The sequence below is a fragment of the Fusarium falciforme genome, chromosome 1 (genome assembly GCF_026873545.1).
Source record: "Fusarium falciforme chromosome 1, complete sequence".
Classification (NCBI taxonomy): domain Eukaryota; kingdom Fungi; phylum Ascomycota; class Sordariomycetes; order Hypocreales; family Nectriaceae; genus Fusarium; species Fusarium falciforme.
In genome coordinates this window covers 4,540,085-4,561,040 of record NC_070544.1, presented here as the reverse complement: position 1 = coordinate 4,561,040, position 20,956 = coordinate 4,540,085, and the positions used below count along the sequence as shown (strand labels likewise).

The window sequence follows — 20,956 nt, the reverse complement described above, 5'->3', positions numbered from 1 at the left end:
GACCCGGCAAATGCATTCTACTATCTACGTTGATCATCATATTTCTCGTAACTCTTCTCCATGTGTCACTCTCGTCCTCGCCGCCCTTGGCTGGGCCATGGCGTCTATATCCCTGCCGATCGTCTCGACACATACTTTCATATCAAACATCCAGCCATCAGGTGCGAAGCGAGAGGAACGCACTCTGAGGGTCTGGCTTGGCACAATCTCGCGATCTCTTGCCGATGAATGCTCAAGTCATCCTTGCTGAGCCTAGGGAACTACAGCATGGTAGGCAGTAGATGTTGTGGATTTCCAAATTTCCTCAAAGGGCCGCTCAGTAGGCTCCTCCATATTGACCCGGGTGTGTTCCGTGTGGAACAGGGGGGGCACCACCGCCATAAGAAGGCTGGCCTCCTTGGCCTCCGCTGTATGAGGGATTGTATCCTCCGGGAGGGCCTCCAGGAGGGGGAGGGGGATACTGCTGGTTGCCGGGAACTGGAGGTGCACTGTAGGTCTGTTGATTTTGTCCATGTTGATCAGGAGGGCCTCCGTATTGACCACCAGCGGCCTGGGGGTTATTGGGATAGCCTTGTCCATATTGCTGCTGGTGCGGCGGTTGTCCAGTAGGAGGAGGAGGGAAGTATTGCGCCTGCTGACCCTGCTGTCCTTGTTGCCCATGCTGTCCATGCTGTTGAGGCGGTCCTCCTGGGGGTGGAGGAGGGAACGAGTTGTTCTGGGATCCATGCGGACTTCCACCATACTGAGAGTTGGAACCGTACTGCTGCTGGTGTGAGCCGTGTTGCTGGTTCGGGCCAGCCTGTGAACCATATGACGGGTTAGCACCTGGCTGTTGTTGATGCGAGCCAGGCTGCTGGTGAGATCCATATGGAGAGTTCTGGCTTGGCTGTTGCGAGTGGGAGCCGTACGGTTGGCTCGATCCTGGGTGTTGTTGACCAGCTCCATATTGCGGGTTCGCTCCAGGCTGTTGCTGGTGTGAGCCATAAGGTGTGTTGGAACCAGACTGCTGTGAGTGAGAGCCGGGTTGCTGCTGATGCGAACCGTAAGGGGGGTTCTGGCCGGGCTGCTGTTGGTGAGAACCGTACGGAGAGCTTTGACCTGGTTGTTGCTGATGAGAACCGTGTTGCTGGTTATGCTGCTGCTGGCTAGGTGAGGGCGTTCCGTAGGGCTGCGATCCCGAAGGAGTCCCTGAGGGGGCAGATCCTGTTGAACCCGGGGGCTTATAAGTGGGAGCCTCGCCTGAGTAAGAGGAACCGCCACCACCACCACCCTGCTGCTGTTGCTGCGGTCCCGAGTTGTGATAGCCAAAGTTTTGGCCCTGCTGGATTCAGACTGTTAGTCTCACGGCCGAGCGCATTCGAGGATGCGACAACTTACGCTGCTACCAGGCTTGCCACCAAACATATGAGCAACACCGCCCATAACAGCACCAGCAAGACCTCCCTGAGCGTGGTGCGAGTTCTGCTGGTTGGCACCGCCATGGTAGTTCTGCGGAGCGGGAGGCTTCTCCTGAGAGGCCGAGTTCATGAAGCTCGAAGCCAGCTGTCCGACAAGCTTTCCAGCACCGGATTGCTTGCCTCCTCCGCTTCCACCGCTGCCACCGCTTCCGCCATGAGAACCACCAAGGAATTGACTCGCAAGACCGCCAAGGTTACCTGAAGAACCGGAGCCGTGGCCTCCACCACTGCCGCCGCCGCTTCCACCATGAGAGCCACCGAGGAATTGGCTTGCGATACCGCCGAGGTTACCCAGGGGACTGGGGCCGTGACCTCCACCGCTACCGCCGCCGTGAGACGAGTTCTTGTTGCCGCCGAGCAAAGCGTTCATAGCCATACTCTAGAATGGGAAATGGTCAGTAAACCGTAAGCACAGGAGCAACGCGCCACCACCTACCCCAATACCCCGATCTCCAGACGGACCGTCGACACCGCGTGTTCCGTCGGGCATGATGGGTTCCATGGTGCCATCAGCATGGCGCATCGTCTGCGACCCGTCCGGGTGGGTGATGACCTCCGGCGGCTGCTTGGGAGCGCCGTAGGGGTGCTCGATCTGGGGCGCCGGAGTGTTGCCCGTCTTGGCCGGCTCGGTGGGGACCTCCCACTGAGAGACTCCGGTCGAGAGCTGAACATAGTAGTACTTCCTGCTCGCGCCATCCCACTGAGCAATCCAGCCGGCGGGCAGCGCAGGCGGAGCAAACGTGGGACCTTCGGCCTGGGGGGAGGCAGGACCAGCCATGGTCGAGGTCTGGCGGTCGAGGAGGTTATCGAAGCGAGGAGGGGCTGGCTTGGATGGTGTTTCTACCTATGAGTAGAAGGATGTAGGTCGCCGCGCGAGGAGGGATTGTCGTGTAGACGGAAATTCCGTCACTGAGCAAGAAGCGCCACAATCATGAGGGTTTGCAGCAAGAGGGCGGGAAAGTAGCAAGAGAAGAGGTTTGGATGGTGTCGCCTTGGGTGGTGGAGGTTATAAGGCTGGAGGGGGAGGGGCCCAAGAATGGATGGGGAATGGATGGATGAATGGCGGGATGGGGATGGATGGGGGAAGGCCAGCCCAGCCCAGGCCAGCGCAAGGAAAGGAAAGTGGGTTGCTCTCGCGCTCGCGGGCGGGCGGTCAAATGATGAATCAGGCGCTGTTCCAGTGATTTACAGCACACCTAGCGACGGGGCCTGGTATCCGGATGGCGCTGCTGGGCGGGCATCTCCAAGGTTGAGCTGAGCTGTGAACGAGGTATGGAGCAGATAGCTAGGACGTTTTGGGGGAAGGGTATGCGCCTCCATCTTGATGTATCGTGCCGTTTGGCCCGGGAGAGGCAAATATTACCTACATACATACGTATTAACCTGACGGTTTGTACAGTTTGCACAGATTACCAGCTGTCTCATCTCATCACCAGAGTCGTTTTGGAACCCTGACTCCGACACAGCCCCCGCCGCCGTCGTCCACCGCTGAGGGTTGGGTTCGTAGTTAGACGACGGGGACGAGAGGGAGGGACCCTTTGTGCTACGTGTACCGTGTGTCCCACTGTGCAAGCCCGCCACTCAGAGTCACAATTGGCGCCGAAACTCGTTGCTGCCCAATGGCCAGCTCATCGACTGAGGCAATGCGCACTGTGGATGGAGATGGGCCTGTTGCTGGCCTACGAGGGGTGACCTTCTCTTCGCAAATTGGAGACTTGCTCGGTAGCGGTCAAAATAAGACATGCGCCTCGCAACTACAGCTTCCACTACAGACGCGTTGATATTTATATCTACTCCCTTCTTGGCCAGGTGCAGGTACACACCCCTTGCCCTGGATGTCCGCGTCCCCCCAAGAATGAGCCACCCAGAGAAACTACCTCAGCCCCCCCATCTTACTCGGCTCTCACTCTAAGTTAACTAGCAGCAACGACAAAGCGGCCTCCAGCCTCCTTATTCCGTGCGACGCGGGCTGCCTCCTTCAAATCCTTTCCTCTTACCCTCACTCTGACTGCGTCTCTGGCTCTGCCGCTAACGACTGTTCTTCAACGTATGCGCTCCGCCACTGACGACGACCTCATCTGCAGGACAAAGAGGAGCGTCACGTGCTGTCCTGTGCCGTCCCTTCGCTCCAACATCCTGGCTGCCGACATGCCTACCTGGCACGCCAGCAGGGACAAAGCCAATCGTGGCAAAGGGTAAAGGATAAAGGGCCAGTATGTCCCTTTGTTCTCCATCTACAAACTCAAACTCTATTTCACTTGTGTCTTCTTTCTCTTCTACAATCTGCAAGTCCAAACAAGTCACCGTCACAGTCACATCGAAACAAGTGTTCAAAGTATCCATGAGTTGAATTCATGTCCTGTATACCTCCGTAATCTTGTTATGTACAAAGAATGATCGAAAAAAAATCCCCGTGTTCCTCCGTGTTCCGTTCCGTACCATCAAATGCAGGATATGTACGGGTTTGGCCTTGGCCAGGCCGTGACTCAAGGGCCACTGTCCCCATTTTTCATGTTCATCATGAGCTGAAACTCATGAGTGCCTATGTGCATGGTCCCATGGAGTTGACTCTTTACGCCCGGCGGGCACGGAGAGCAAGCTTGCGGCCAAAGCCCCAAGCGAAAGCCTTGGCCTTGCTGCCGGAGCAGGTGGTGCCAGAGGCCATGGACTGGACAACAGACCATCGGCCAGAGGCGCAGCGCTGGTACTTGGAGCCACCGATGCAGTTCCACTCACCCTCCGAGGTGCAGGCAGTTCCGGCAGTGTGAGCCTGACCATCGCCGGAGCCAGAGCCGGAACCAGGGGCAGCGGGAGTTGTGGGAGCGGCCTCGGGGGTACCGGCAGGGGTGGTAGGCACGGGTTCGGGCTGGACAACGCTGGTGGGCACGGGCTCGTTACCAGTTCCGGGAGCGGACTTGGTGAGAGTCATCATGGTGTCGGTGGGAGCAGCAACGGGAGCCTCGGTGCCCTCGGCGGGAGGGGAGACGGTGATGAAGACACCTCCGGGACTAGACATGGGTGAGTCAGGGTGTTCTTTAACATCATCAGAGCATACATACACTTGAGAGGGAGCACCACCAGCGGGGGCAGAAGACTCGGCAGCGGGCTGAGTAGGCTCAGCAGCAGGTTGAGAAGGTTCAGCGGCGGGCTGGGTCTGGGTAGGAGCGGAAACAGGAGCAGCAGAGCTGGGGGCACCGGAGCCGTTGTCGCCGCCAGCAGAGGAGCTAGGGGCAGCACCGTTGTTTCCGTTGCCGCTGCCAACATCACCAGCGGGAGAGCTGGGAGTGGCACCGCTGTCGCCGCCAGAGGAGCCACCACCGGAGCCGGAGCCGGAGGCGCAGCTACCCTTGGGAGGAGCAGTCTTGGACGAGTCGTTGGAGGTATCCGGACCAGGGTCGGGGAACTCAAGGTCGGAGCCCTCCTCAGTGCTGCAACCGTTGTTGACGTTGGCGACGAACATGGAAGGGCGGCTGCTGAGGGCAGAGGCGCGCTTCTTGGATCCTCCGCCGATGGTGACGGCGGCGCAGTTCATGTACATCTCGCGGTTGCCGATCTGGTTGAACCAAGTCCAAGCGAAGATGGCCTCGCCCGAGGGGGTGTCGGCGGGAACCTTGAAGTCGTAGCTGGTAGTGCCAGCTCCGGGGCAGTTGCCGACGTACGAGTGGATGACCTTCCAGGTCTCGCCCTTGTCGAAGGACAGAGAAGCCTGGCAGCTACCGCCACCGTGGTTGGCACCGCCGGTGATGGTCATGCTGTAAGTGCCGCCGGCCTTCCAGTCAGCAACAGAAGCGCCAGCTGGGGTGCCGAAAAGGGAGTGGTAGCCCTTGCAAGGGAAGTTGCCGCCGCCGGCCTCGAGAGGAGCAGTCATGCTGTAGTCGACGTCTCCGTTGGCGTGGGGGTTGGCCTTGGACTTGAAGGGGGGAGGGCTGGTCATCTCCATGTGAGCCTGGGCCAGACCGGCGAGCCCAAGGGCGAGAGCGGCGGATTCGATACCGAAGAACTTCATGTTTGCGTTGGTGGTGGTTGTTGTTGAAAAGAAGAACTGATCACAACACTTCCGTCGAGGAGGTGATGAGAATAGGGTATCTGTTGAAATGAGGAAGAAAACGTTGGCTGTGCCGACGCCAAGTATGCACTGAGAATGTTGTGGAAGGAGTGTGTCCTTGGGTTATACGAGTGTCTGATGCGGAGGGAGTGTATTGTTGGCTTCAGCCGCAGAGAAGGTGATGTTTTATATCGAGCCCGGCTCGTTGGGTTCTTTCGAAATGACGTCGAGGTGTGTGCGTGTTGCGTTCGAAGTCGGACGGAACAATAAAGGATTGTGGTGCTATTGAAAGCAAGGAATGTAGCGCGAGACAATGAAAGAAGTTGCCTTGCGGAACAAAAGAGGTGAGAAGAATCTGAGGTGAAAAAAAGGTGTGTGTGTGAGGGGTGTGAATGCTTCCTGAACAGTGACGAACAGTGACAGAACAGAACCGGTCTTGTTTCTCAAAACAGGGGTCCAAGGGGACGGGCAGAGCTTGAGTGACACAAAGGCCGAGCTTGTGCGTCAGTGATTCAATGAAGCAAGTCGAAGAAAAAAAAGTGACCAGCCTCCGTTACAAACGGTTGAAAAGGTCAGAAAGTGAAGAAGTGAAGTTGGTTTGTTGTTGTTGTCTTGAAAAGGGAATGTATCCGGCCCACGAGGGGAAAGTTCAAGAAAGAGAAGAAGAAAAAGAAGAAGAAAACCCGAAGAGATCGGCCTGTAGAATGAATTCCTTGGCAGTGCTGGGGATGGAAGTGAAAAAGAGAGGCCTTGGGAGGTCGGGGGTTGGTCACATCTTATAGTCTTTGAGAGCCAGAGACGGGCTGGTGATGTTTCAGTTGTTTCGTTTGGGCCGCCACCCCTCCCCTAATGCTAGGAACTACTAGAACTACGGGACCTAGTCAGTCATTGACAGAGAGGCCTCGAGCAAGGCATGGATAGGCGTCTCCTGAATCGCAGCGCGGCAAAAGGCCAAGCAAGCTAGTCGCTGTCGTCGCTCCGGGTCCCTGGTTGCATCTCCACCATGGGCGACAGATCATACAAGCAAAAAATGTCCATGCCCACTCACACCCAGAGTGATCGACGGAGGGGTGAGAGAGAGCATGTCATCCATGTTCCTGAGCCTTGATCCTCTTTTTTTTTTTTTTTTCTCTCTTCCTTCCCCGGCGAGTCAAGGCTAGGTCAAAGGTGAGAGGGTTCGTAGGAAGTCGACTGGCGGTGGATGTGTCTCGACTGTGGGCGTCTATGTCGCATGCGCGTGGATCCCCTGGATGGTTGGCCGGCGCCTAACAGGACTTACAAGAGTTGCTACGGTGAGAATACGTAAATACGTAAATACACCTGCCTCTTGTGAAAGTGAGTGAGTTTCATGATGATTGCAATGACTGATCGCATCCTCCACATCCTCCTCCTTTCATGACCTTTGTTCATCCATGGCCATGGATAGGGATGCATCTTTGTCGGCCTCCATGTGATGCTCAGCCGTCGAACCTGAAGAGAAGAAAAAAAAAGTGGTCCCTTACCGAACGGCCGAGGCAGGCGCCGGGGCCCAGAATCCGAAACCGATCTTTCTTTTTCCCCACACACACTCACAAGAACCACGGACGACAATCGGTGGTCGGATGCCACCTCGGCTGCTCTGCTACGCACGTACCTTGGGAGATGGAGATGCCGAACAAAGGGACGATGACCTGATACACAGTCTCCTTTTTTTTGACCTCATCAATCTCTTTTGGCATTTCTTCTGTGCCGTGCTTGTACGCCTTGGATGCTACGTGATGTAATGTGATACAATGACACAACCCGTCTCGGTGGTCCCATGTCTCGATCTCTAGAGAAACAATCCAGTCTCAGCCAAAAACAACCTTGGCATGAAAAAAGGAACAAACAATACACCAGACCGGTCGCAAGTGTAAGTCGTCGTAGCCAAGGGACTGGCTCGCCGTGGCTGGTTTGGCAGCTTTTCCCGCGTTCCAGGGATTTCTAGTCCAAAGAGGCTGAAGCAGGTCGAGACGTGACGGGCCACATCCTCCTCGTCCAATCACACCCCGGAGAACCCCTGGCGCTTGAAACGCCACCCGCCAGCGGGGTCGGGCATGCATTGATTGGGGACCGTACCTGAGTGAAACGCGCGATCGTCTGCAAGCCTCAAAAAAAGGGAGAGGGGAGAAATGCAGGAGTGAAAAGGCTTGTCATGGAAATCCGACAGAGGAAGGAGAATATCTTCCAATGACGGGGATTCAATCTTCATTACCTCATGCCAACTGGACGTTAGATTGACGAGTTGGAAAAAGTTCCCGGTGATGATCCTTGAGCACGACCAGGACCCCTGAGGCAAATCACTGACTAGAGAGTCAACTCCCTAACGGAGCAGCCAAGACCGAAGGCGTGTGTCACGTATTTAGCAGGGTTATATCAGAGTTGTATTAAGCTTTGCACGTGAAGGTTTTCAGCACCAAGCCTTTTGTCGTCGTCGTCGTCGTCCGTCGTCATTGTCCGTCGCAAATCCGGCCCAGCTAGTGTTGACGGCCAATGTCTCTCAGCGGGGTGCACGTGAGTCAATGAGTGAAAAAAAAGTGTGTGCAACCACTCAATGGTTCAAGGAAAAGTTGGTCAGACGAATCAGAGACATTGGATGACAAGACTTGGTTCGAGAATGTCAAGGGAGAACTGCGACCAGGTGGAGATAGAATGAATGTCGTGGAAGGGAGTGGCCATGGCACGTTTCGTGGCTAACGGAGGCGCCGTGAGAATGGGCATCACGCGGGGCCTTGGCTTCCATCATCCGCAAGAGAATGCTAAAGAGCTCACATACAGTAAGAGACGCGTCTTGAGTCACGGTATGGAATGAATGAAACAAACATGTCAGCAATAGAAGGAATCAAGTAAGTCGGTCTACGAGCCTACCCTGCGTCGTCAAACGCCGTCGCCGTTGACATGCGTTTCATGCTAGCGAACCAGAATCCAAATACACCATCATCGTCATCGTATGCGCTGTCGCAGACATGCACGTCCAACAGCGATACCGATCCTCCTTGCTTCCGCAGCAAGAAACCCCAGATCCACGGCTGACGACTTCTATTGATTCCACACTCTTGTTCCCCCGTGCCGATTCGTCGTTCGGAAGGATGATCTTCGCTAGTGTCAGGGCCCCTCCGGTCTTGGCGGCACCCACCAACAGGAACAAACCCCTCTTAAGTCTTTGACGCCGCAACCGCCTTTTCAACGGTCGTGAGAAGCCAAGATCTTGGGTAGAGACACCGTCTGGCCCTAGCGCCACCTTGCACTAACAATGACATTCGCCCTTTGCCCATCAACTAACCTAGACCATCATGACTGACAAGACTCGTCATCAAAGAACAAGAGTCATTTATTTGTCTACTACGTAGTATGTCACTAACTAACTAGAACCACATGGCAGTCCCGAGCCGCCCTTTATTCCACAGTTTAGACTTTTGCAGAATATTCTTTCAAAGACTGGAAGCCACATCAATTGACTCGAGTTTCACCACCTGACTCTGCTCAATGTTTCGTGCCTGACTTGGATCCCTCATCCCTACAGTATCGTCCATCTGTCATCCATCAATCATACCCTCCTGTTTCCTCTAGCATTGCAGGTGGCGTGAGTCCGCCCTCCCTCTTCTCCTCCAGCCGCGCGTGTATGCGTACCGTACCTGGTGGTGTATGTGCATGCGTCCTCTATGTGAGATCCGTAAATAGGCAACCTGAACCAGGAACCCGAGGGCGCATGACGCCGCTGATCGTACGGTGCACATTGCGTGAATCCCCTCCCTCGGCGCCAAACTTGCCACTTAGCCAATCTCTTGTCCCAAGATGCCCTCATGCACGCCATCCATCGCCATGCCATGCCATGCCACGGCTTCCCGCTCAGGCACAGGCACAGGCACAGGCACGTCTACCGAGTGCCGTTGATTAAATCTCTCAACCCTGACTCGTCCGCCTTCTTCTCTTCTTTGTCCCGCCCTGCCGCGAACCCCTCGTGCCCCTCTGCCGCTCAAAGACATGGCCAAACTCGCCTCTAGCCACTCACAACTCGACACTCCGTCATCCCCTCTTGGCGCTGGCCTGCGTCGACTTCTCCGGCCTTGATCCGACCCACGGCGATCGACCCGCCCGGCCATGTCACCCTCCCTTCCGCGGACGCCGGCCTCTGCGACTGTTGCTGTTCCAGAGTGCGGATCCCCTGACGTGAGCTTGGACTCGTTCATCCCTTACCCTTCATCCGCCCACCCATCAAGGCCCTTACCAGTGCCACAGCCAGAGCCACCTGAAGCATTCGCCCAAGCCTTCTCCAAGCCTTCTTTCTGTCAATGCGATCAATGCCTGCCTGGCCGCATTGACCAGCACCCTGAATCTGTAGTCCATCCATCTTCATGCATCTCATCTACATCACAACCACATGCCCCATGCGTCCTCCCGTGAAACGAAACATACGTACACTTTGTACTTCTCTCTTTTTGCTACTTGCCTAGTAGGCCTATGCTGTGAGCTATCGACGCTTCGACTTGGTAAATGCCTCGCCCTGATGCATGACTCGACTCGCTTCCATGAATGCCTTGCCTCACCTGGTCTTGCAGGATCCAACACCTCCTGATCCCCCTTTCCGCTCCGCTCCTCACAAGACACCCACCTTGCCTTTTCAAACCCCTCCAGGACCACCACTGCTATCACATACTTTTCGAAATTCCCAAAACAATACCATTCGTCGGTAGCTCCCCGGCTGCCTCTGCCATGACATGCTGATCCCTTCATCGCCCTGCCTCGACGCCAAAGACCCACCGGAAACGAGTCCTGTAGCTTGGGCTTCGAGCCTGGCAGCACACATCCGCCATTAGCAATTGATGCTGTGTCCCGACCTAGGCCATCTTCGCCCCGTCCACCTCGAGACCTCGTCTTGGCATCCCCGCTCGACCTTTCTGGCTGTCATTCATTCATCCAGTCTGTCCGACATCGCTTCCCCTCGGCCTCGCCGTCCACAGACACAAAGTGTCCGCCGTCAAGACTTGATGGCGCGTCTGCCTCTTGCCACCTGCTTGCTCCGGCGCAGCCAACGGTCGTCGCTGATCCTGGCGCCGTCCAATTGGCGCGACATCGGTAGAGAGAAATATTTTGTGTCATCGAGACACCTTCGCGACACCTTCAGGCCTGGCAGCTCCCAGACCACTCCACTATAAGCGACCCAACGGCTCACCTGCTAACCCAAATGCCTAGGCGGCCCGAGCCTCAGGCCTCATCCTGTCTAAGCTGATAGTTGTGCGACTCTGTACGAATGCCCCATACTGCAACTAGTATGCAATGATTCGCACGTTTCGCTGTCGTGTCACTGCAGTTCAGACCCTGAGATAGATGTGCTTGAAAAGTCTATCTCGGCGAGGCCGCCGCTCGGAAAGGCCGTGCTAGAGATGCTTCATTGTATGCTAAGAGGGGGGCTGATGATAGTTCGCATCACCTCCTTATTTGGCCTCATCCGACCCCTCAGCAGGTCGACCTTGGTTCGCGGCGGGCACCGCATGGTTGGGCTGGGGCGTCTGATGAGGTCCTTGGCCCGCATAGCCCTTGTTGTAGCTGGTGCTGCCGCTTCGGTGTTGAGGGCCATATTGGTGTCCCTGCTGAGGGCTGGTTCCAAAATGCTGAGGCCCAGGGCTGCCGTAGCCCCCTCTCACTGCACTAGGGTTAGCGCTCGTTAATCCGCTGCTCCTATAAGAATCCCCGAGTTGCTACTTACTTGGTCCGCCTTGCTGGCCTGGGTTAAAGACCGGCTGGTTATACTGGACATTGGGGCTCATGCCATACATGGGCTGTCCCTGCTGCGAGCCCTGGTGTGCCATCATCGGCGCGGCGGGACGTCCGGGGCTGGGGTATCCGTTGACGCCGGGGACCGGCTGAGGTCCGGATGGAGGCATGAATTGAGGGTGGCCGCCAGGATACATCATCTGCGGACCAGGAACCATTCCCTGCGGCCCAGGTATGAACTGCGGCTGCATCATCATGGGACCTCCCATCTGGCCTTGCTGAGGGGACATGTATTGAGGGTTGTTGGAGAAGCTACGGAACTGTCCCATCTGCGGCGTCCCAGGCATAAAGACGGGTTGGTTGTAGGGCACCTGTGCTGGCGAGTTGTAGGCGACAGGCACATTGCCGAGGCGGGGTGAGGCGAATGACTGAGCCGAGTTTGAATGCATCATCCTATGATCGTCGTTACCGTACGGCGGGTGAGGCACGGGGCCATGCTGCGGTGTGTGCATCTGCATAGGTGGCATGTGGGGTGATCCCCTGGGGGCCATGTTGTGCGCACCCTGCTGGAGATGGAAAGGTAGCTGGTGCTGGTGAGGCATCTGAGGAACGACATGCTGCGGGTTGGGAGTGGCCAGCGCAGGTCCGTTAAAAGGTTGACGCTCGAAATACTCCTTGTAGTTGAGATGCATCGTAGAATCAGGCTTCTCGTTGTCCTGAAGCTGTCGCCATGTAGGCAAGGTGTCATAGGCAGGACGAAGACCAGCGTTGTCGTCCCAGTTGCGGCCTGGAGGGGGAGTAAAGGTCTGGATGTGTGAGAGGATGTAGCACTTCTTGACATCGATAGCCTTGGTCTTCCGGCGAATGAGCTGACCGGAGGCGGCGGCATTGTTGGCCGACGCATCAACGTGGTTAACGGAAGATCGGGGGCTCGAGCCTGCGCTGGGATGTCCGTTCGGGTTGAAAGCCGCAGCAAACGGGCTAGGTCTGAACTCGTGGCTGTTGGGGTTCAACTTAGCACCCATGTGGCCGGGAGCACCGCTGAGGCGTCGATTGTAGTCAGAGTTGACGCCGCTGGCGGGTCCGGTAGGGGGAGCGCGCATCTCCTGGCCAGGGACGTGAGGCTGGTGGGGAGCTGAAGCCTGCGAGTATTTCTGCTGCTCAACGTTACGGAGTCGCTGCGCTAGCATACCGGTCTGCTGCTGCTGGGGAACGTGAGGCCCTCCGCGGTTGTTTCGGTACTGCTGCGCATGGTAGGGCTGCTGGGGATATTGTTGACGAGCTCCGGGATGACGACCTTGGCCTCCAGCGGGAGGAGTAGCCTGAGTACCGGCAGGGGCGCGAGAAGATCTGTTGTCGTTGGAAGGGCCAGATGTCGCAGCAGCAGCTGGCGCACCTTGTCCCGCAGGCTTGGTCTGCGCATCCTTCGATGGAGTGGTCTTGTCCTTCGTGGCAGCCTCGGCCTTGGCCTTGGCAACGTCTTCCGCATTCTTGATCGCCTTGGCCTGAATCTCCTTCTGCTTGACCGGGTCCTTGGCGATGATGGAGACCAAATCCGTGGGCACGGGGGTAGAGAGCTTGAAGGAGCTGGCGAACTTCTTCAACTCGGTCAACTTGACCTCCTTGTCTGCTTTGGCCTTATTGCTTCGTGCTTTCTCGGCATTCTGGCGCTGTTGGCTAGCAAACGACTTGAATTCCTTCAGAACGTCATGTTCGACCGTGGAGGTTGCGCTGGGGGCGGCAGTGCCGGCGCCGCTGGCGGAGGGTCTCAGACCAGCATTAGTCTTGTCAACAGGCTTCGTCTCCGTCGCCTTGCCATTGGCGGGCTGAGCAGCGGGCTTGGGTGAGTTAGCCGGAGCCTCAGCAGGCTTGGCTTCGGCAGGAGCTTTCTGAGCATCGACCTTGGGCGCGGACACGTTCTTGTTCACATCAGGAGTCTGAGGCTTCGGCTCCTCGGGCACTGGGGTAGGCTGCTTCTTGGCAGGCGCTTTGATCTGTGAAGAGATAATGGCAGGATCGACAGGGGCACCCTTGACGGTGGACTGAGCTGTGGGTGCTCGCTTTGCGGGTGGAGTGTATTTGTTCTCACGCCCAGACAGAGGTGGAAAATCCTGTCGGCGGACACCGCTGTACCTGCAGGGAAAGATGTCAGTAAAAGCGCAGACGATTTCATTAAGGAGAACACGAACTTGTCCTCCTCATCACCTCCGTCATCCCCACCAACATAGTCCATGATACGCTCCTCGGCCACGTGAGCAGTAGTGGGTGCGCTGCGCTCAATCTCTCGGGCCTTTCTGTCCGCAGCGGCAATCCGCTCCCTGTATTGAGGATGGCTCTTGTTGATAGCGGTGGTGTAAATGTTTTCGTCGTAGTCTGTCGTGAGGCCGAACAGTCTCTCGTTTTCGGCGAACTGGTCCCAACCTGCGTTGTTGCCGGACCTTTCGAGGCTGCCATTAATAGCGTCGTTGGTGTCGGGAACCCAAGGCTGGAGAACTCGTTCATTGCCGAAGCGGTTGTTAGAAATAGCTGAATCGGTTCGGAAAGATGCACGGTTTCCTGATCAGAAAATGTCAGATGGCTAGCTCACGAGGCAGCGCTGAACCACAAACCATTCTGTTTCCCACCGGGACCGCCACCAGCTATTCCATCCTTCTTCGTGACAGGCATGTTGGAAACGCTCTTGTCGTTACGAGGTTTGTTAAAGGAGTGTCGGGATATCTTCGCCTCGGCCACCATTCAGGTAGCCACAACAGAGCCTTGTGTGGCGATGAAGGTTGATGATCGACGTCTCGTGGGAGGTTCGCAAACGCAGCAGGCTTCTCAACCCTGTGGGAAGGGTGTGTTAGTCCCCAGAATGCAGGAGTCGGGCGATGCAGGTCCAACGGGAAAAGCTTAGGAAGGTAGAGGCCACGTCCAAAGCTCATGACGTGACCACTGTGGATTGTCCGACAACCGTGGGGCTCGGGGGCAGTTGATAAGGGGCATGGGGAAACAAGCTGGACGTATGATGGGGATTGTGATTCAAGACGGGCTTACCTCGTGATGGCGGCCAGGACGGTGGGTGCAACGACGAAGGGCTGCGTTGGTTGGAGAAGTCGGTTAGGTTTTGGTGGGCGAGAACGGCGAAGCTACGTTGGCCAGCAGCTCACTCAAGCTGAGTCTGCGCAGATCAGTCAGTGCCTGCATCCACAAGCTGAAGACGCCTCTTTAAACGGCCACGCTTGAAGACTGCAAAGTCCACGGAGGGTATTTGGTGCAGTTTCAAGGGTAGAAGAAAAAGGTTTCGGGAAGGAGGGTGTGAGTATGGCGGGCGGGTGAGGAGGAAGAATGCGGCCGAGGAGCTGCGTCTGAAAGAGGGAACTGTCGAAGGGCGAGAACGGGGGGCAAGCGATTTACCTCGCGGGGGGGTTCACAAGGTCGATCGATAGGAAATCCAGACAAGAGGGTCTGGGGCGGTTCGTCCAGCTCGGGCGCTGTTACGATTGCCTCGCAATGGGCAACAAGAGCATGGAGCGGGAGGCTGGAGAGGAGGATGTGAGCCGTGGCGGGAGGAAGAGTCGAGGTCGAGGTTTTGGCGGTAGTGGGAGGTGGTGGTTGAGGCTTTGTTTTCTCCCGAAAGTTAGTGACGAGGAGTCAATCCCCTGTCCGGTCCCGTCGTTTCCCTCCTCTGGGCTTGTTGGTACCTACCAGTACGGTACAGTGCTGCGCTGTTACCAGGTAACTACCTAAGTAGACCACGGCCGCGGACGGGGCCTTTTTTTTTTGATGGGGCTAGCGAGAGGAGGAACCGAATAAAGTGCGGTCCACGGTCCCCGGACGAGCTTGTAACAGTGAGTCCGTCTCTTTGTGTGTGTGGCCTGTGAGAGAATGGCAGTGTGCGCGTGTGTGTTTCTGAGAAAGTGTGGGCCTTCATCAACCAGAGTGGCCTTTGCAGCCCTTGTTCAGTCTTCTCTGAGTGTTCCCTCAGAATTCCCTTGACTCTCTTCCAGCCAGGGCAGGCCCATCAAGAGCCAATCAGGTGCCTTGCGGAGACGGCGCTCTACAGTGCGAGACCCTCTGTTTGCCCCGGCCCGGCTCGCCGTCCGCCCCTGGTAGTGGTCAGAACAATTAAGGGTCATCCGCGCGCACTCTAGCAGGGCGTTGCTGGGGCAGTTCTGGGGCGCCTCAGCGCTGAAGGTTTCAGCAGAAATAACACAGTGCCTGCTGGCTGTTTGCACTCGCCTCGCGACCACAAGTTCCCTATTCGGAAATAACCTCTACTGGCAGCTGGTTCAACGGGCTCGCAGAGCAGACGGGACAAAACATTCACTGCCCATCTGTGGCCGACGTGGTCAGATCAGGACGGCAGAAGAAGCTTCATTCTCGTAATGGTGCAGCAGAGGTGGTACAACTGTCACGCCCCACGAATACGATGCTGACTCTGCAAGTTTGGGCGGGACAAGCCTTGCTCTTGATGAGATGACTGGCCAGGAGCCAATACATCTTCACCGGTTCTAGCTTCGGCCTGAATCTGAATCTGCTCTGCAAGCGTAACTGCAAGTAGGTACCCCAGGTAACCAGGGGAAATGAGGCTGAAAGGTACATCCGTTTTCAGCCCAACGTACGGGCATTATGCAGGCCTTGTGAATTTTGAGGTTGAAACGACAACTCTCATTGTCCAACAACGACGTTGTCATCAGAGAGGGCCAAACGGGCCATGAAACAACAAACGCCCACCTCAAATGAACAATCACTGTTGACATTGCCAAGCCGAGGAGCATGCCGCGCATTCACTGATGCACATCTGCATGTCGCTGACGCACATACAACGGGCAACTACTGGCCTCAAGTTCACTCATGAACCCGCCCAGTGCCTTCGCCCACCACAGCTCATCAACATGAACCAAGCGCGGACGTATGATGTGGACCAAAAGGATTTCTACTACAAATATTGACAAAGAGGACATCCTCTCCTCCAACTCTTCTAAACTCTGACTGTTGGTACAAGCTTTTCTCTCTCTTGGACCCCTCTCTATACCCGGAGACCAATCTCCTCAGCATAAGGCAGCACGAACAGGTCACCGACAGTGGAGACGGTGGCCTTGCCCTCAAGGAGAGCCTTGGCAGTCTGTAGACATGTGTTAGTCGATTGTTCTAGGGGCAAATCTTGGAGAGTCTTACGGTCTTGAGAGCCTCAGCAGAGACGCCATCAATGGCCTTGGCAAGGCTGGCAGAGTCATAGGGCTTGCCGCTGTTGACGATGCCAGAGCCGGCCTGGACGATGCTGGTTTGTCGGAGCTGGTTGGCATCCAGGGCGGCGAACTTGGCGTTGGCAACGGCCTTCTTGACATCCTCCTGGCTGACGTTGCCGCTGGCAATGCTCTGGAGAACCTTGACGGTCTCCTCGGCGCCCTTGCGGACGGAGGCGGCGGCACCGGTAAGCTGGATGGCCAGGAGGCCGGCGTCGGAGTAGGTGAGGTTGGAGGTGTTGACCGAGAGGCCAGGGGTGCCGGCGGTGGCCTTGGAGAGGAGGCTGAAGCCAGGAGCCCACTTGATGGTGGACTGGCCGCCGAGGAGGGAGGCGAGAACGGCAATCTCAGGCTTGGCAGAGTCGACGCCAGAGCCGGGGAAAGCAATGACGACGGAGTTTCCGGCGCTGCTGCTCGTTCGCTGCTCACCACCAAAGTACTTGCTGGCCTCGGTCTTGAGGGTCTGGCCGCTTCGGGGGGCCGCGGGGACGTCCTTGAAGAATTGGCCAACCCACTTGGAGAGGGTGTCGGGAGCGGCACCGTCGGCGACGAGGGCGATGTTGGGCTTGGAGTAGACAACGTCGGCGAAGCTGGCAATGTACTCCTCGTTCAGGTACTTCTGGTAGGGAGTCGAAGAGCTGGGGTAGAGGGAGGAACCGAGACCAGTGTGGAAGGCGATGGCGTGGGCGTTATCGAGGGCAATGGCGGCGGCATCGGCATTGAGGGCGGCCTGCTTGGCGTGGAGGACACGCTCGACATCCTCGTGGAACTCGTGGGCTGGATAGGCGTGTCAACTCGGTCGAAGCAGCAAGGCTGACTACGCAATTGATTTGGTTTCACTCACTGGTGTACTTGGTCAGAGAGATGACCTCAGCCAGAAGCTCGGTGAAGTAAGGTAGATCCTCGCGGAGGAAGCTGGCCTCGACGACAACAGCCTCCCTGGTGTGCGAGGAAGCCAATTGACCACCGAGGAGCTCAGACTCGCGAGTGATGCGGAGGGCAGATCGTCGCTGGGTGTTCTACATGGACCCGGCAAATTAGCTCAACTCGCGGGATTCTTCCAGGTGCCAGGGTTCCTCACCTTGAACGCGAACTCGGCCAGGCCAACAGTCAGACCGGGCAGAGGCTGGTATCGAGTACCGGCCTTGGCCACGACGGCGAGCTTGGTAGTAGGGCCGTGGGCATCCCGCGAGGCGACCTTGAGGCCAGTCACATCCGAGGTCTCGTATGATCCGGTCGACGCAGCGGCGGCAAAGGTTCGTCGCTGGACGCGGCAGGAGCGGCGAGCAGCCTGCTGCGCGGTTCGCGCGAGAGACGATCTCGAGATCATTATGGAGGGTGATGGCGTAGGCAATTGGCAATCCTTCGGCCGTCGGGGTGAAGCAATTGATCTCCAAAAGAAGTGCCTCGTCGAAAAGCTCCCGTCTAATTTTCGGGCTACGGGGAACGAATGAATATGTCACGTGATTTTCTCCGGTCAGCCAGATTTGCACCCGCGGCATTGGTCCCAGTATCGACTGGTACCATTTGGGACTGGCTCTTGCGCGCAGCTACAAGGAAAAGACCTCACCCCACCTAGCGTTACCCTCCCTGCCTTAGGCCTACCAGCTTCCGACTTACACCACTCACTGCCTGCAGCCGCAGAAAAATCAACGATCCCATTTGCGCCGCAAAAAAAAGCATCCCAGCCTTCTCGCCTTGTGCTCTCGTTCACGACCTCGCCTCCCAACCAGCCTTATTCGCATTGTCAACCGTACAGATACTCAGATCTCGCGCCTACGGGCCGTATCTCTCTCTATAGTGCTCTTTTGCAGATCAATGACGCCCCGGTAGCAACTGTGGCAGCTCTAGAGATAGTGAGAGGATCTCTAGGAGCATCAATGCTCGTAGTCAGTCGAGCCATCATCCCAACCGCGCACGCAACAGCATCAGCTAACAGGCACGCCCCAACAGACAAAACACGCTGCTGAGCTTTGTGCTCTCCTAGTCAACGACCTCTATGGCGAACTGCCCTCGGTATGCGATTTTCCCGCCCATATACTGGGATATAAATCTGTCTTTTCACTTGGCGTGAGATCGCGGGGCTGACTCAGTTGTCGCGAACCAGCGTATTCTGATTGCGCTTTTGACCAAGGGCCGCTCGACGATCTCCCAACTGGTCCAACATACGGCCCTTACTCCGCGATTCTTGCGAAATGGTCTCGCCGTTCTAATCCAGCAAAATTTGCTCTACCACCATACCGACCCCGACACCGACGTCACGAGCTACCAGGCCAACGCTGATGCTTGCTACAACCTTGTGCGATCTGGCAAGATTCTGGATATTATCGAGCGCCAATATGGCACCGCAGAACGAGAGCTGGCGCAGACTCTCATGCTTCTAGGTCATGCCCGCATTGCAGACCTTTCCCACGCTTTCGGGTCCCGAGCACCCAAGACCAATGGACAAACGAACGGTGATCATGAGTCACATGATGGACTCATTGAGTCAGAAAGTCACTTGAACTCTGTTCTTGTGCGTCTCATTCGGGCCGAGATTGTCGAAACTGTCCGTCCAGAGAGTTTTCGCAACCCCCAGGATGTGTACCGCGAAATCAAGGACTCTATCACCAAGACGCGACCAGGCGAAAAATCCGTCTTCACAAAGACCCAGGCGCAGGAGGAGATCCAAAAACAATACCGCACCTTTAGAGACCAGCCACGGGTCTTGAAGCGTCAACTCGACATGAGTAGTGACTTTGGTGGACCCAAGAGACGGAAGCTCACCAACGGGTCGGCACAAAATGGGCATGCGTATGACGACGATGCTCCACGTTTAAATGTGAGGACCTTCTGCCACAATGGAGTCGTACATTTTAAGCTAACATCTAGCAGCCCAACGTGGTTGTCCGTCTAAATCATTCGAGATGTCTGGTCGAGCTGCGGAACCAGCGCCTGGCCAATTTTGCGGCAGAGATGCTCGGTGAGGTCACCGGCGAAGTCTATCGCACCGTCTTAGACCTCCTATCTGCCGACTTCTCGAGGTGCCAGCCAGATCCTCTGATTGATGAGCTTACCGCTGGTCAACAGACAGCAGTTACAACCGTCGATATCTTTGAACACCTTGACAAATCCGTCAACGTACAGTCTGGAATCGGCAAGACTTCCAAGGACAAGATTGATTCTGAGAGCGCCGAACGAGTTAGGGAGACAGCCCCGGACACGGATGATGACTCTGACGATTCAGATGCTGGCCCTCCAGGCCGCAAAAGGATCTTTGACGCGGACGAGGAGGATGAGTGGGCAGATGACGATGATCAAAATGGCGAGGCCACTAACGGCGAGCGGGAGAGCAAGGTTAGATTCGAGGATGCTGCCAACGGCACCGATAGCCGCATCTCTCAGATGCGACGACACCTGTTACTTCTCGCAGAGAGCAAACACCGGTTCATCCGCCACTGTGGGACATTCGGTCGCGGTCAGTGGACGGTAGACTTTACCCGGCTGATGACACATCTGCGGGAGACTGAGCTCGACGCCATTATTGAGCAGTCCCATGGCCGCCACGGGCTGCGTCTGACACGCATTCTGCGAGAAAAGGGCAAGCTCGATGAGAAGATGCTTCCATCTGCTGCGCTCATGAAGAAAACGGATGTCCAGGGGAAAATGCTTGCGATGCAGATGGCAGGGATTGTGGATGTTCAGGAAGTGCCTAAGGATAGCAGCCGTCTGGCCAATCGCACCCTGTTCTTCTGGTATTTCGACAAGGAGCGAGCCCAGACTCAGGCCTTGGACGACATCTACAAGGCCATGCTGCGATGTCTGCAGACGCTCCAGGTAGAGCGGCACAATCAGCGGAACATTCTTTCGTTCGTGGAGCGAGAAGACGTCCAGGGCAAGGAGGAGGAGGTCATGACGACGGAGCACTACAACAAGTACAACAAACACTTGGAGGTGCAGAGCAAGCTTCTTGGGCAGGTCATGCGGTTGGATGAGTTGGTGTCTGTTCTCCGCGACTATTAAGAGAGTTGGAAAACGACATGGGTGGCAGTTTGGTCTTCAACTTTTGTCGATTGCGCTATCATGGTGACTTGACATGTTGGCGTCGAGGCTTGAACATTTCATGGGCTCAGCTTGTATTATATGATATCTGCTCTGTAGTAACCCATAAAAGAATGGTATGTTGCTAGTTTTGAGGCTGCTGGTCATGCGTAGTAGGTTTGTGTGTGTTGTTTTATTGGGATGTGTCGGCATGGGCCGAGATGTATTATGCAAACAATTTGGAGGTGTCCTGGTATTGTCCATGTTGTTTGTTGAGAAGATGAGATGAAATGAGCAGGGTTTCATCCCACCAAGTTTTGAATGTTGTGCCGAGGGGTTCGTCAACAGACGCTACTTTCCATATATGATTATAAGAGAACAACAGGCTTGCAATTGGATTAGAAGACATCGAAATAATGAAACAATTGAAGATGAAGACATCCGTCTCTTGCCATCATGACACCAGAATTGCT

At 56.1% G+C, this 20,956-nt stretch overlaps 5 protein-coding genes across 5 annotated transcripts; 1 reads left to right on the top strand and 4 right to left on the bottom strand.

The window, feature by feature from the left end:
• Positions 1 to 316: 316 nt before the first annotated feature.
• NCS54_00128400 (WW domain-containing protein) lies at positions 317 to 2,235 on the bottom strand (the record flags this gene model as incomplete). The annotated part of the gene is made up of 3 exons (XM_053146914.1): positions 317 to 1,321; positions 1,378 to 1,836; positions 1,894 to 2,235. The coding sequence occupies 3 exons, from the start codon at positions 2,233 to 2,235 to the stop codon at positions 317 to 319; spliced, it is 1,806 nt and encodes a 601-aa protein (XP_053002889.1).
• Positions 2,236 to 4,029: 1,794 nt separating this feature from the next.
• Positions 4,030 to 5,463, bottom strand: NCS54_00128300 (Hypothetical protein; the record flags this gene model as incomplete). Its single annotated transcript, XM_053146913.1, has 2 exons — positions 4,030 to 4,465; positions 4,517 to 5,463. 2 exons carry the CDS (start codon positions 5,461 to 5,463, stop codon positions 4,030 to 4,032), a joined length of 1,383 nt encoding a protein of 460 aa, XP_053002888.1.
• A 5,492-nt stretch (positions 5,464 to 10,955) lies between these two features.
• Positions 10,956 to 13,971, bottom strand: NCS54_00128200 (LsmAD domain-containing protein; the record flags this gene model as incomplete). The annotated part of the gene is made up of 4 exons (XM_053146912.1): positions 10,956 to 11,164; positions 11,228 to 13,368; positions 13,425 to 13,791; positions 13,845 to 13,971. 4 exons carry the CDS (start codon positions 13,969 to 13,971, stop codon positions 10,956 to 10,958), a joined length of 2,844 nt encoding a protein of 947 aa, XP_053002887.1.
• A 2,275-nt stretch (positions 13,972 to 16,246) lies between these two features.
• Positions 16,247 to 17,862, bottom strand: NCS54_00128100 (Hypothetical protein; the record flags this gene model as incomplete). Its single annotated transcript, XM_053146911.1, has 4 exons — positions 17,545 to 17,862; positions 17,308 to 17,482; positions 16,396 to 17,240; positions 16,247 to 16,342 (listed from the first exon to the last, which is right to left on the bottom strand). Exons 1-4 carry the CDS (start codon positions 17,791 to 17,793, stop codon positions 16,247 to 16,249), a joined length of 1,365 nt encoding a protein of 454 aa, XP_053002886.1. The 5' UTR covers positions 17,794 to 17,862.
• Positions 17,863 to 17,977: 115 nt separating this feature from the next.
• Positions 17,978 to 20,465, top strand: NCS54_00128000 (DNA-directed RNA polymerase III subunit RPC3; the record flags this gene model as incomplete). Its single annotated transcript, XM_053146910.1, has 4 exons — positions 17,978 to 18,352; positions 18,417 to 18,479; positions 18,571 to 19,284; positions 19,338 to 20,465. Exons 1-4 carry the CDS (start codon positions 18,344 to 18,346, stop codon positions 20,463 to 20,465), a joined length of 1,914 nt encoding a protein of 637 aa, XP_053002885.1. The 5' UTR covers positions 17,978 to 18,343.
• Between the last annotated feature and the right edge of the window lie 491 nt (positions 20,466 to 20,956).